Source organism: Echiichthys vipera (genome assembly GCF_963691815.1).
Source record: "Echiichthys vipera genome assembly, chromosome: 16".
NCBI classification, from domain to species: domain Eukaryota; kingdom Metazoa; phylum Chordata; class Actinopteri; order Perciformes; family Trachinidae; genus Echiichthys; species Echiichthys vipera.
Window position 1 is genome coordinate 9,604,801 of NC_139841.1, and position 15,601 is coordinate 9,620,401.

General features: G+C 41.9%; 1 protein-coding gene across 1 annotated transcript; it reads left to right on the plus strand.

Moving 5' to 3' along the window:
- The first annotated feature begins 470 nt into the window (after positions 1–470).
- Positions 471–15,194, plus strand: bnip3lb (BCL2 interacting protein 3 like b). The gene is made up of 6 exons (XM_083929311.1): positions 471–730; positions 4,263–4,494; positions 8,931–9,009; positions 9,397–9,500; positions 10,353–10,502; positions 12,294–15,194. The coding sequence occupies exons 1-6, from the start codon at positions 676–678 to the stop codon at positions 12,340–12,342; spliced, it is 669 nt and encodes a 222-aa protein (XP_083785437.1). The 5' UTR covers positions 471–675; the 3' UTR covers positions 12,343–15,194.
- The last annotated feature ends 407 nt before the right edge of the window (positions 15,195–15,601 follow it).

Below are 15,601 nucleotides of genomic sequence, written 5' to 3' on the forward strand. Positions count from 1 at the left end.
GTAAGGATTTTGATCCTGGAGTGCAGTGAACCTCCATTCTGGTTCCTGTTGGGTTTTCAATCATGAAAAATTGGGATCACCTGGCATTTCAGGTGTAAACCCAGCTGTGAACCTGCCCCTGATCTGACTGATGGTCATTAGAAACAACACCCGAGTGAAGATTTATTGCAGTCAGTTGATGTGGCGTCTGGTTGCAAACATCTGCCTCGTGTCTCGATTGGCATGTGCTGTGTACGTGGGTGCGCGCACGCCTCCTCCTACATGGGCAAATGGAGCCACATGCCGTATTGTTTAGAATTACTTTCGATCAATAATTGATGGTAATATTCCATGCATGCCGAAGCCTGTGCGGATGTTTTTTTTCCTGCTTTCTATGTAATTATGTAATTATGTAATTACACTCCCTCTTTTGTTATTAACGGGACAGTCTGACGTCATCACCCAGCTCCGAGAAGGTCTGAGTGGCTCGCGGCTGCTTCGAGACCAGCTAACGGGCGGAAAACAAACTGCAGCGGTGCTGTAGCTTAGCCAGCCGCTCTCTGAAAACGGTAGAAAGGCCAATCTGGTCAGCTGTAGGCCTATTATCCACGTCTGAATGTGTGAAGATAAGGTAGTGCACGTTTTTGCACTGACTTGAGCCTTTTATGCAACACTCCCTTGTCACCAGGCACCACGATGTCCGACGCTGCTAACACTTCTACAGACAACAACGGAGACTCCGGGCTGAACGGTGAGCTAAACGTTATCAAAGTGCTGGACTGTAACAGCCTGTCAGTGGGCTTTATCTCCGAGGAACATGTCCGGGTACATGGTTGTGTGTTTATAATGCATTTTATTGAGTTTTTTTACTCGTTAAAGATAGTTTATTCTACCCGTTTATCTGTTTTTCCACCGTGAGCTACGTTGAAGTGAGGGGCGTGAGGACGCTATGTTCCGTGTGTTTATTGACAGTGGTGGAACCAATGGCGTTTCAAAAGACTTGATTGACAGGCAAGTCAGCCAATCGGCGATTCACGCGCAGCGTTGGAGGTGGGTTTAAGCTTTGTCAACAAGGCGAGATGGAAGAAATCATAAATGGCCAAAAAATGGGGGCTGAGAAATTTACATTTAGCCACAAGTAGTCAGTGATAGATTTAGAAATTACAGAAACCGGCGTAGGTAGCACATCTATCGTTTACTCCATCATTAAAATACCCTTTTAAAAGTAAGATTTTCTGTATAAATTGCTTACTAGATCATCATTTAGCAAACAGCATTTTCCCCACAGTGCGTTCACTGCATCATTTCACGTGTGTGGAAATGTATCACCTCCTGAATATGCAGTTGTTGGGATATGAAATGGGACAAGCTACATACAAGACCTCTCCTCTACTTGCATAAGCCATAGAGACGTAAACAAAGGCATGTTTATTATCCTGCTGCACTAACTCAGGGGCTTAGTTGTTTGAGAGCTGCCATGGTTTAAGTTGTACCACGCTATGGAGAGGGCCTTGGCCTGGCATGCTATTTATGGCCACAGTGACAGGGGGACAGACGTTCTGGACGTGAGGAAGCTAAGGTAGGGAAAGTGGTACAGCACATGCATTGTTGGAAAAAGGAGGCTGGTCCGTTCAAAGGTAGGAATCAAACTTTCCAGCCACTTTTCTTATTTTGAGACACCTGAGTAAGTTTGGAAAGTTACTGTGGACCAAGCACTTTTCCAGCATTTGTCTGGTTGATGGTTATAATATTATACTTTGGTTCACGACTGTAATTACACATTAAACAACATATTGGTGCTATATCTTCCCCCTCTTAAGAGATGGAAAGCAACAAGTGTTTTGTTATGATGTTCAAGTTTGGTATTCCTGGTGTATATCTTCGAACAGTCCACCTTTTTGCACAACAACTATATCTGTCTCTTATGCCAATAACAGAAAAAAGAAGAAGAAAAAGGAAGTGTTAGACATATTTTGTTTTGTTTGGGGCCCCATAATAATCCCTTGCTACCACAACATTAACTCAACACTATTTTTGATTGACTAACCCTCACATTTGGCAGATGAATGTAGTGGTCATATTTGTATCTGACTACGCCAGAATAACTTAAGTATAACATTCACAGCAGATGTAATTGGTGGCTTTCATCCATCAGGACATATTAGACTGTAACAGTACATTCTGAGACACAGCTTTAGGGATAATAAGACCTTGCACTGGTCCGATCTAAAGGCCAGGAGTGTGCTCTGTTATCTGAGACTTATTTTTGGCATTTCCTGGAGCTCTCACACCTCTCTCGTCTTTTTTTTATCTAATAGCTGAGATCTTCAGGCAAGAGACTGCTGTGGACTCTCCTCCCTCCTGTTTGATCCTCAGAATCAGTAGATCAAAAAAGTCATATCTGTCTGCTTCCTCTGAACCCACCCGGCAGCTGTTAACCGCTCTGTGGCCAGAATGTTCGGAAGCTCCAGCGCCATGACGGTGTGGTTTTAGTCAACGGAGCAGAGACAATGGGCTGTCGCCAGCAGCTTGGCTCACGATCCGCTGTGTGTAATCCGCGGGATGAGTGCAAGTGCTGAGTCGAGGCCAGTTTTAAGGGGGGGAGGGGTGCGTCATTTGGGTAGTGGGTACAACTGGCCCGATGCCTGAACTGTGAAATTCAGTCCCCAGAGAACATGGTGTTTACTTGCAGTGTTAGTGCCATGAGTCAGGACAGAAGGAAAGTCTTTTAAAAGCGGCATGATACTGAGGATTTACCCCCCCCCCCCACATTCTTTAAATCCCCCCTGCTAACCTGCCCCCCCCCTTTAGTTGTACCCACCTCTGACATGCTGTGCCCCCTCAGCTGCCAGTTCATACCCACAGCTGAGCTCACGTATAAACAGGGAGAGCATTATATATCACACTCAAGGTCTACAAGACACCACAGCACATATGCAAAGCATGCACTGCCCTTTCATCACACGATAGTAAATAGGGCTTTACTTTTTTACTCCTCTGACTGACAGGCTCAGGCTGTCCGTCTTTTTGTTTCTCCCAAGCTCGGGACCAGAAGATCATTTTCACATCTTTCCTCCCTTTCTCATCCCTTTGATTTTTCTTTGGCTTTTAAGTCAGAATGCCTTTTTGCCACACTTAGAGGGAGTGCTGACAACAGGTAGATATTCTGTCATGTCATAACAGGAAAAGGTGAAGGTGCAATTAAACGTATAGAAAATCGCTCTAGGTGTGTCAGTTGTCCATATTGTGCATCATGGCTCACTAGGCCACCTTTAATCACGTTACACCTGTGCTCACCCTGTTATGACAAGTCAAACACCTGTTGTGACAAAGTATTTCAAGGCTCCAAATTTCACTTTCTTTCCTCTCACTGATAGTTCAGACAATATGTCAGAAATGTATCACGCTGTGGAAATTAAGAAAAGACCATACTGTCACTACTCAAAAAAACAAAATCATCATTTTAGGCAGTATTGGAGGCATAACTCTAGTACCAAACAAACAAATAGATGGCCGCTGTAGAGTTATTATTCTAGGACTGTTGCCAAAAAGGTGGTAAATATGCACCAAAATGAAAAAGATTTGCACACTTTTAGTGACCAATGTAAGCAAATAGCCTGTTCCCTGGGCTGTATCACGTCTTGCTCTCAGCAGGATATTGGCTCATTTGTTTATTGACATGACTTTACCCCTGGCTCTGTCTTATAATTGTTCCTGACACTTGTATCCGGAGAAACTCTTTGAACAGCAATGCAGCCTTTATGGTAGCTAATATTTGAAGCACTCATGTGGTCTAGCTCTTTTACATAAACTCAGTTGAAGCACTACTTTGTAGAATATTTGGATGCCATGCCAAATATTTTAAAGTTTGTATCAGTACCTTACGTTTGACCTCAATATCATCTAATAATAGTTCTGTACCACAACAAAAACAACAAATCCTTTATTTTTTGCATGACATTTGCTGTTTTATCCCAGATGCCGTTCTGTATTTACAGCTCATTTAGTTTGTGGTTGATGAAAAAGGAACAGACCCAGGAATTAATTGGTTTGTTTTTGGATTGTTAAGATTAATGGAAAAAAAAGTCAGGGTTTTCTTGCAGCAGGAAATAAAACGTTTGAGTGCACTTGTGAGGACACAAAAACTGTGCGAAAAATGGTTTAAACCAATCTTTTTTTAACAAGTAGTTGTTTTTGTTGTTTTGTCAAAAAACATTGAACATTTGCATCACTGGCTGAGGTGAGTGAGTATAAGGTGTATGTTTGTCTGTTTCTTTCCACAGGGTCCTGGGTAGAATTGGAGATGAACAGAGGCACCACTGGATCAGCCCAGGTGTCCTCCCCAGGCGGCCCGGCCCCAGGCCTGCTGCCCCTCCCTCAAGTGGAGGAAGAGGAGGCCATGGTGGGGGGGCTGGAGCATGTTCCATCCTCGTCCTCCATCCACAACGGAGACATGGAGAAGATCCTGCTGGACGCCCAGCACGAGTCAAGCCGCAGCAACTCCTCCTGCGACAGGTAGGGTTAAAGGAGAATTCCACCAATTTTGCACATCAAAGTTTAAAGGTCTGGGGGAGTACTGAATTGATTTTATGAATTTATTTCAGACATGTCAAAAAATAATACATAGCCAGCTATGCAAGAAATAGGCAACACAGTACGATAATATTGAACAAGTCCTACAGACTGGAGGTTGGACACTGGCAGTCCTCGTCTTAAACCCGTCCCACATAAGATACACAGTTGGGATTGGTCCATACAATGTCAAGCAGCTGGAAATCTGTCCGTATAGGAGAGGGGCCAGACGTATCTGCCTCTGACATGACCATTTGTCTACACTGGGCATTTGCGTGCAGATATAAACAGGAAGTGAATTGTACAGCACTCTGCATGTGAAAATCATGTATGTATAAGTTGAACGTAAAAAAACAAACAGCAAACGATGTGGTGGAAGTAGCTCCAGTGGTGCTGTACTGCAACCTCAGCCTTCTTCTAATTGTAACCTTCTTGTAGTTGTACCTGTTATGAAAAAAAGAATGCAAATGCTATTGAAATAACTAGACTGCATGAATAACAGTAGGTATGTTTATTTAAAAATTTAAAAACCATGTACAGATAGCAAACTAGTCTTTCTTTAATTCTGGAACCTATTTTAAAAAAGGCTGTGTATTCCTTATTTTCTTAACATTAAATGCAGTCAGTGGCACAGGAATTTCCATCGTGACTGAAAAATTCAAAGAAAGTCATGAGTTCTTGGGTTCACAGAAATCTGTGTTCATAGTTGTGAAAGATTTAAAGCACGTGAGGAAGTGGGTTACTGTCTCATGTTCCTCTTGACTTCTCAGCGTAGAGCAGCCTCCCTCAGAAGGTCACTAAATCACTGCCGTGCTGTCTAGACCTTTACAAAGATGTAAACATAAACAGTCCTAGTTTATTTCCTCTTGCAGTGTATGTGAATGATATTAGCTGACAGGTGTGTGTGTTTATGTTTTATCTGTTACTCTATCTGTATGTGTGCGTGCATAATCAGATATCAGTCATTGCATGTACGGTTTTGTTTCAGTGTTTGACCTTTTTCATTAATTATTTTCATATCAATTTTTATTTTCAGTTGGTAGGGCATTGCAAAAAGTGTATACCTCTTAGTAAAAAGGATGACTGACCGAAGTATTTTAGTGCTGTGCCACCCTGCTGTGATCCCCTATTTGCCACTCTGTTGGTATTTGTTTTTGTCACATGTGACAAGTGCAGCTGGGGTGAGATTGTTCACACATTTTAAAAATCAATTTGATGAAAGAAAACTTGATAAAGCTGTCATAGCTGAGCAACTTGTACTTATTCAGAATCATACAGTGGTGCCGTTTACTATACAAAAGCACTGAACAGAAGCATATTAATGTTACAGCTCTGACAGTTGACTGAAGCCTAGCTCCGTACAGTAACACAATAGGATGGATGTGCAAATATCATGGCGTGCGTGAACAGTTGAGCTGCTTTATGGGGTATGTAATGTCTGATGCCCAGATAGCTATTCATCTGCTAACCACCAACAAAAGTTCACTCAGCAAAGTGAAACTCTTTCACGAGAGGCCTTTAATATCGGTCACTTTGCATCTAAATCCCCTCAACTTTCCTTAGTGTTCCAGTGGGGAGCTGAAATCATCCCAAAAATCAGGAGTGGCTTGTCTCTCATAGTTACAATGTCAACATGTTGAGTCAGCTTTGACTCTGACTTGACAGCTGTTCAGGAGTTGAGCCGGCTTCTGAAAATAAAATTACGTCGTTCACAACGGCCTCCTGTGTTATTGAGCACATAAAAGAAGAAAACCTGACCCTTGAACTCCCAGCCACATCACTGTGCTTGCGCGTAATCCTGAAAGGCTGCGATAGAGCAGAGCTTATCAGAGAGCCGCGCAGTCAGCTGCCAGTTAGTCACCTGAGGATGTTTTGAGCTTTTGAGAAACGCAGGAACACTGAATCAACAAGCAGCTCTGAAATAAGCTGGAACACAAACATTGACGCAACACAGTCTTAAAACTTTTAGAACAACCCAGGTGTCATATTACACAGATTTGATTAGGAAAACATTTTCTTTACTTGTCCTGCCAAGAGACACACTTCATCTCAGAGGTCAAAGGTCTGAAAACATTCTGTGTTGTCCAAGTAGAGGTGTTAACATCAAGCTTTCCTGCTCTGAATCTTTAAATAAACACTCAAATGTGCATGAAGACATAAAACTGTAAGAATAAAGGAAAATGTACAATGCGAAAGGACTGCCATGTCTTATACATGTGGGTTAGTATAACAAAGCAGACCTGGTGCCATATTACATCTTATTTTCATGTTGTTTTTTTATTTTATTTTTTTTTTTTTACAATTTACAACTAAATGAAAAGCAGCAACGCTAAATCCAAAATATGAATTAAGAAATCAAGTTGACTAAATTACCGTAATTACAGCAGTGGTGATTTCTGTAAGACTGCAAGGGAAGCTCAGCTTCCCCTAAAATTTCACCCCCCCAAAAAAGTGTTGAAATATGTACTGCTATGTGTACATTTCATTGACTAAATACGCGCTAGAAAGCCTTCATCTTTTGTTCAGAATCAGCTCCTTATCACAGCTAACCGGCGAAACTTCCTTCTCATTTATCCCCTCAGCACCACAGCGCTTTACACAGTCGGATGCTCAGCTTCTACTGACTTCAGTGGGGAAGCGTAGAGCAGGTTGTTCCACTGTAGCCAAACTAGACGCTCATTGGATAAATGCTGGGCTTTGTCCCGACCATCGGACGGCCAGTGTCTCTGGGGGTCTGTGGGACAGTGGGCTGGCCCGGACCCTCGTCTTCTGCATGATGATTGGATGAGCTGTCTGAGGCGGAATCCTTTTTTGATTGACAGCTGAATGAGCAAATCAGTGATCTTGAACAATTGACATCCAGTGGAGCATTTTCCCAGCTTTTCATTCCGTTGTTCTGAACTGATCCGAAGACTTTACCGATCCTCAGAGACTTTGTCTTTTGTTAAAAACGACTAACGTTGTGTTTGGCGACTCTGTTCTGTCACTCTGCGGTTTCTTTCCCCAATGAGCAGCGGCAGCTGCGAAGCTTCTACCCCTGTCACCATCACTCACAGGCGGTCACACTTCACAGTAGCCTGGCTCAGCAGCTCCAGCTGGGCCAAGGCCGTTTAAGCAGCCTAGCTCTGCTGCCACTGAGAGGACACTGGTCAAGTCCCTGGAAAAGACGCCTAGTTAGTACGACAAGGTCACAGATCATTTTCTTGAAAAGGAATGAAGGATAGAATTTACATATAAATATTCAAACACATTTATGATGTAGGCCGGGAAAATGAGCTTCCCCTCCTTAAAAAGACCAGCAGCCGCCACTGAATTAAAGTCATGGAAATATACAATTGCTACATTGGCTAACAGCAACATTCAATTTTCATTAACTTCTTCCTTATATCTTTAGGTAAGCTCTTGAACAATAATGTCTCAACCTGCAGGCATTGCTTCTGCCAAAGAAACAGAATGGCATCGTCCCTACTTACTGGCAGAATACCATCAGCTCAGGATGAGATGTGTAAGCATGAATACATGTCAAGCAGTGCCAATAGTAGAGCTGTTAGTTAGTAATGACTATTTCTGTACCTCTGCACCGACAACAGCTGAGCCATCATGTTTTCGGGTTGTCTCAGTGTGATATCTTGGGAACGCCTTGAGGGAATTTCTTCAAATTTGCCACAAATGTCCACTTGGACTCATGGATGAAGTGTTTAGATTTTGGAAGACAGAATTCAATGTCACTGTGACCTCACAACACACATGGTTTCATTTAATTTTTCAAAGACTTACCAACTTCAGTTTTTTTACTTTTAAATTAAGATAATTTGCTTAATTATTTTATCACCATAATAGTTGATTCATTTTATGTCCATCGAATACAATGCTAACATATGTTAACTTTTGTTGTCTTCGCCAATAAAGCCCAATTGAAGTGACTTGATCAAAGGACTGGTCCTCGTTACAAGGGAAGCCAGAAGTATTAATAAGTAAAAACAATAGTTATTAAAAAATGTTGTTTACATTTTTTTTGCTTTTTGCAGTCTTGGTTTCTTACATCTTGAAACCCTTTTAGAACATAAATGCTCTTCTTTTGACCCGTTAACTCTGAATTCAATGTGTTAAATGGTGAGTAACTTAATAATATTAATAATAGCTTGAATTCTTACTGTTCCTGTGAAGGGACCTAATGATGCTTTTTGGGGCAGAACAAATAACACACAAACAAAGAGTCCATTTCCTTTGTGCAGTGATTTGTGATGCTCGCCCAACATGTTTGTGGTGTCACAAGATGTCGATTACCTGCTCGATTAAAATCTCATCAATTCACATCTGAGAATATTCCAGGTTGATAACTGAATTCTCTGATTGGTTGTCTCTGACTCTGCCCACAGTCCTCCACGGCCCCACAGTCCCCAGGATGACGGACAGATCATCTTCGACGTGGACGTGAGCGGCAGAAGAGACAGCCTAGTAAGAGCTTGTGCGCCTCTCAGGTTCTCCATCAGCCTGTTGTCATGGCAACCCAAACCACTGAAGTGGTGTGTGCGTGTGTGCACACATGGGAATGACAACTGCTGTCTGCCTTTAGTTTCCATGGAGATGGCTGCCGCGCCCGCTGTGGATTTCTTTTACACAGCATGTGTTGTCACCATTAATTTCACTCTTCTTCTCTTTTGATCTCTGTCAGGGCACTTTGAAAACCCCAAAAAACCTGTACAGACTTGAGAACGAGTCTCTGTGTCCGTGACATGCATAAATACACGGAACATGTCTTGTTTGTCTTGAATAGTCATCATGCAGATAAAGCCTGAAGGCCGAGGTTGCTCAGTGACATATGTGTGCGTTGTGTGTCTTTAGTCAGAAGAGGACGTCTTGGACAAGGAGAGGGACATGGACATCCTGATGAAGGACGCAGACTGGGTCGCTGACTGGTCTAGTCGACCGGAAAACATTCCCCCCAAGTAAGTCTCAACTCGGTAAACACTAGTGTGATGTTTCCATGGCAACTGACCACACACAGCTGCTTGTTTGCCCATAGCAAGTGGTTAGTCATTACGGCAATAAAGTTGGTTGAAAACACAAAGCTGTGAATGAAACTTTTGAAGACTTGAAGGTTAATTGAAACACAAAGTTGAGCCTTTGTTCTCAAATATCTGAGAGAAGCTCTTCATCTTTTGTCATGTGTAGACTATCTCTGATTTTCATCCCTTAACCTTTCTGTAATTCATCAGAGCTACGAATTTCACTGATGCACAATCTTATTACCTGTTGATTGACTGTTTCTGCTCATTTGAATGTGCCTGTGAAAAGCAAAACAGCTCATATGGTTATTCATTTTAGATAGATTACTTCTCTTACCTTCGCCAGCAAGGTTATGTTTTCGGTTCGGTATGTTTGTCTGTCTGTCAGCAGAGTTATGGAAAAACTACTGGCCTGATTACCATGTATTTTGGTGGAAGGGTGTAGTATGGGCCGAGCAAGAGCCCATTTCATTTTGTTGTAGATCCAAAACAAGGGGCAGATACACAAATGAAATGTTATGCTTTTGTTAACATTGCGAGATATCTTAATATTGCCAGATGCATTGCCTTGGCAGAGGGCTGTGCCCTTCTAGTTTGTTGTTGTTATTTAAATTTAAAATTAATATGAGGCAAGCATTTCCCATGAATAGATTTTAAAACAATTTATGCACCTGCCACATAACAATGGCAGAGGAGACGCACAGCCAGGACACTGTAAGATATGTTCCATAACTGGTGGCAGAGAAAAGTGAATCTCTAAGTCTGTGTCTAAAATGGCTGTGGTTTTTGCAGGGAGTTTCATTTCCGCCACCCCCGGCGCTCAGTAACACTCAGCATGAGGAAGACCGGGGCCATGAAGAAAGGAGGGATCTTCTCCGCTGACTTCCTCAAAGTCTTCATCCCCTCGCTGCTATTATCACACATCCTGGCTCTGGGCCTGGGGTAAGGGAAAAAAACACCACAGACCACCTGTCCCATCAACATGACGCCTGACAGCAGTTGTGTTGGATCAGTAATGTTTTATTTTTTTAATAACATTTTCAGTTGTGCATAACCCCCACTAGGGGGAGGTGTACAGCTGCAGATACAAGTGAGCCGTGTCCTCCCTCCGTCTGCATTTGTGTGACAAACTGAGAGCAGCAGCTGACTGAGAGCCTGCACACCTGCTGTCTCATAGAGAGCTCTGACTCTCCCAGGAGCACTTTCTGCTCACAATAACACATGTTGTTAATAATCCTGTAATAATGTCAGCAATGATACCTCAGACAGCAGGCAGCATGCAATGAGTGTAATTAACAAACTTGTCATTTCACAACATCTGCTGGCCATCTTGGCGTTTATACAGTTACACGATAAGTCACTGGTGCTCCCATGGAACTTTAACTGTTGTTTATGAGAAGAAGGGATAATAGTTGTATTAGTGGTATTTATGTTTATTTGAACCTTTCATTATCCTCTTCATATATGAGATTTTGAGTTACTGAGTTAAATTGCTCAGTTTTTCTGTTTTTATCAAAGCCCTATTCGGACAGTATCGGAGAGGTTTTAGTCCTGTCCGAATGTGCCATGTCAGTAATTATTCCAGAGAATTTCAGTAAAAAATTCAGGGATTTTCACCTTCTGTAAAACGGTCCATAAAAAATACCTCTGGTAAAACTCTGGTCACGTCCCCTCTGTAAAACAAACTCTGATATTCCGTCATAGCCCGTCAATACATAGTTTCCCCATATTTTTTAGCATTGAGGTGCTTGAAGAATCACTCTGATCACTTTTTTTAGATAATTCTGTCCTTTAGTTTCGTGTTTAGTTAGTTTTGTGATATCAGGAAGCTACGTAGAAGGCACATGGCGACAGGGAGGTGACAGCAGTGCGTTAATTGAGTAACCCCTGCCACCTCTGGTAGAATACAGGGATTTCTTAATTCCAAATCAGTAATGTTTTACTTATATTGCTGTACTCCTGGATTTATCGAAAAACTATTCATGGAAAAAATGTTACATCATAAAACATAATGAAAGTATCCTGGACTTTTCAAAGAAAGAGCAACCTGGCATTGCACACCCATTTGTGCTCCGTTTAAAACTCTACAGGTATTTTCTTTTGTCTTCAACTTCAGATCAACCATATAACCAACATAAATCTCATATTTCCATCACGTTTTCCACTGTTTACGTTCGTTTGACATCTGAACGGAGCTTTTTGAATAATGTCATGCCATTGCGCCTTCTCCTGCAAAGGTTCAGTGAACCTGACTGGACAACCAGCGGCACCAGCTGTTTATCTCGATGCCCCTAACGTCTAATATTCACCAACAGTAGTGAATGGAAACGCACATTCATTTGCATTTTCTTTTGCCGATTTTATAGAAACTTAAATATAGTGACTTTTCCATTGCAGGGAAAACACAGGTGAAACTAGTAACATTAATGATTGCTCTGTACCAGCAATTATTCCAATGAAGCAATTAATGCTAGGTCTATTCAAACCTGTTATTTGCAAATGTGTATTAGTCTGGAACCTCGATGTTCATTTTTCAATTTCCAGGCGACATTATGCAAACCAAAAAGCCTTTGGATGCAATTAGACAGACCTACAACCAATCACAGCAATAAAACGATGTAGTGAGTTAGGGTGTTGATTGGTCCGGTTTGAAGCGGGGGGAAAATGGCTAGTCAAAATGCACAGATGTTGATATGTAACCTGCTCCTTGTCTGTGTACCTTCGTTTCGACAGAGTCTACATTGGAAAGAGGCTGACCACGCCACCCGCCAGCTCTTTCTGAGCCCGAAACAGAAGAAAAGTGCCTGAGAAGTGGCCACGAGTTGTTGGAGAAAGTTTTCGTCGTGAGAAGGACGACCATCTCTCCTCTGTCTGTCCCGCCTGCCCCCGCTTCCCCTCCTCGTCCCTGAGATATGTCATGTTCTCAGGAGAAATGCATCTACCTTTCCCTCCCCCTCTGCCTTCTTTCTCCGACCTTTATTTCTTGATCGGCTGTTCTCTGACTGTCTGTAGATACCCCCCCACCCCTCTTCTGCCTTATATCCTTCACTCATTTGTGTAAGCTTTTCATAGAATGAATAAGGCCTCTTATTTCCCTTTCGCCAGTGATTGGATTCGGTGTTTATAAGGGGTGGGTTTTCAGGGAGGGTCGCAGCATCAAACCAAACTCTTTTACTACACACTACCCCTTGATCATGTGACAACAAGGGAGGACTGTCCAGTTTAAGAACGGACCACAGATTGTGCCACCTACACGAGTAGATCAACACTCGATTTCGAATGGGTTCGACCAAATTCAGAGTCGCCTAAGCCAACTGAGAATACGATCATGCCTTTTCTAAAGTAGCCATTTTATTCATTTTATTTAGGCAATATCTTTTTTTTAAATTTATTTTACAACAGTGGTGGTTGAGAAGGTGTAATGATGAAAGGCGTTACCATAGTGGCCATCCTAAACCATAAGCGCTCATGAATTGCACTGGGGAAGTCTCTGGCTCTGTCTGCCAGTCGAGAGAGATTTATGTATTTCACTTTTTCTGTGATAGGAACTAGAAGTTAAAACCTATTCTGCATTCAGGGTGTAGAAGTGTGTTGTGCAGACAGGCAGCGTGTGTCCCTCTCAGTGTTCACATTAACAGTATTTTATGGTCAGGGTCTCGGGTTATTGCGCCTTACGGTCCTGAAATGTTCACATTGTGCTTCAAGGGAGCTTCCTGGTTTGTCTCCAACATATCATCAAGCTGGTTTGGTACCGAATGCTCAGTTCCCACTTTTTTTTTTTTTACGGCAGATTGGGCTTGTTCTGACATGCTACTGGGGCAGTTGTTTTATATTTTTTTGGCATTTGAAAAAAGCGGTGTTTAGGATTTTGGGGGATCTGTTGGCAGGAATTTTGTTTTCATTAGTGAATAATCACCTGAAACTAAAAGTCATGTTTTCGTTATCTTAGAATGAGACCCTCAAATCTCCATAGGGAGCTTATGGAGCCCGCCATGTTTGTACAGTAGTAGAAGCTGTAATACTGGCTCTAGAGAGACCGTTTTTACGTTACCTGAAGGCCACCGTAGGTTGTCCTACACACTTGGAAAGGTTGAGGGGGGGGGGGGGGGGGGGTTATTCAGTTGGATACAGTCTGCAGCCTGACTGCTGGATGCCATTCAATCCTGAACACTGCTCCTTTCAGTTTTAGTTTGAGGATGTCTGAGTTATTTTATTTAAAAATTAAGTATTTCATGAGCGATAAGTCAAATATTAAACTTGAAATAATTAAATTTTACTTTAAAGATATTTATTGGGTCAGGAGAATTGTTTTTAACGCCACTATCTTGTGAAGAAGTCCAGTCCGGTTCTTTAACACTCCAACATATTTGCCAAAAAATGTCCACTGAACTACTTCCTCAGGCTGCAGATGAAGGGAACTGAATCCTGGGTTTTGTCAGACAAAAGGCAATCCTTGCTTTGTTTAGTCACAATGACACTGCAGAGGTGCAGAAACGTGTACTCAACTAAAGGGAGGTTCATTTTTACCTAACAAGACTCTACTTTATGTATAAATACAGAGACTTGGCTTGCATGTTCAGTAAGGGCCACAGTAGGATAGAAGAGATTGATATCAGACATTTGCTTCACTTGTTGGACTGTGGTCAGTTTTATCCCAAGTTGACCTTCCATAGCCAGATCCTGGGTCAAGTAATATTTGATATAGATGTTCAGATCTTAAGAAGTTATTCTTTATTTCTGCATGACATACATGAGTGTTTTGGAGCAAACTCATCCCAACTAGAACTGAATAATAACTAGATCTGCAGATCTGGTACTTCATTTATTCTTTGACAGATGTAAAGGTTTCAACTTCTAGGATGACACATTGAGTTTAAGTTTGTTGCCTTTTCCATAGAAAACATTTAATTATTGCATTTCTTCGTCACATTTCGCAGATCAAGAAAAGGGTAGACAAAAAAGCTCCCATTAGCTCTGACAATTTTTAAAATCAATGTTGGTCACAACAATAATAAAGTTCTGAGTTTGGCGCTCATCTTGAAGGCATAGGTGTGACGTATCAGAAAAACACAACTCTTTGTATCGACGGCAACTTAAAGTAAAAGCCCAATTTGCCTCCCTTTTGAAATAATTTAGCCGCAAACACTATTTGACCCATCAGCACGATTTAGGACGTGTTATCTTTTTCTTTTACCTCTTATGACCCACTCATCAACTGACCGGGGTGTTGTCTCCGTTCCAGCCACAGAGGTACTGTTGTATTGTGCGACAAACGTGTCTGTGTTTGAGCTCTATTTAAAGTTGCTCTTCATTTTTGTTTTGTTTTGTCTGCTTTAAAGTGTTTCCCCTGGTGTTGCAGAAGGATTGTGAACGCACAGAGTGGGAGTTAGTGGCAAAGTAGAACTCCTATTGTTGATTGAGGGGTGATTAGGAAAAGAAAGATGTGGAAAGACTTCCTCAGACTGCGACGGTCTAACAGTAGTTATTGTAATGATGCATTTGCTTTGATTTTCTTTATCCCACTTGATTGGAAGAATTGATAAACATTTTGTCATTAAAGATTACCTGAATGAAGCTGTCTGAGTGTGCCTCTTGATATGATTAGTAAGTAATTGGGAACCATGCTGCTAAATCACTGGGTTTGTAAAACTGTAAAGGATTATTATTTATCGTCCTTTTTCAGTTGTCTATGGTAAGATGCCTTCAAGTTAGGAGAGCCCAAAGTGATCCGTGTCCTGAAAATGCTTCTTTTATTTGAGAAGTAGGTCAAAAGATTGACTAAACTGCTAGAAGCAACCAAATCTCAAACTTAACTTCTATCAGACGTCCTTAAAAAAAGGACAGAAACTGGAAATGACATTTATGATTCCATAACGACTCCATTTCCAGGTTCGCATCCCAGCCTAGGCCTTTCTGTGTGGAGTTTGCATCAATTGGTTAATTGATGACTCTAAAATTGCCCGTAGGTGTGAATGGTTGTCTGTCTCTGTTCGTCTCTATGTGCCCTGCGATAGACTGGCGTCCTGTCCAGGGTGTATCCC

What these genes read in the sequence shown, in the direction of transcription:
- bnip3lb (XM_083929311.1), top strand. Translation starts at nt 676, where the DNA reads ATGTCCGACGCTGCTAACACTTCTACAGACAACAACGGAGACTCCGGG. An exon ending in GCGGCAGAAGAGACAGCCTA is followed by an intron (nt 9,010 to 9,396) that starts GTAAGAGCTTGT and finishes GTGTGTCTTTAG; the next exon opens with TCAGAAGAGGACGTCTTGGA. An exon ending in CCGGAAAACATTCCCCCCAA is followed by an intron (nt 9,501 to 10,352) that starts GTAAGTCTCAAC and finishes TGGTTTTTGCAG; the next exon opens with GGAGTTTCATTTCCGCCACC.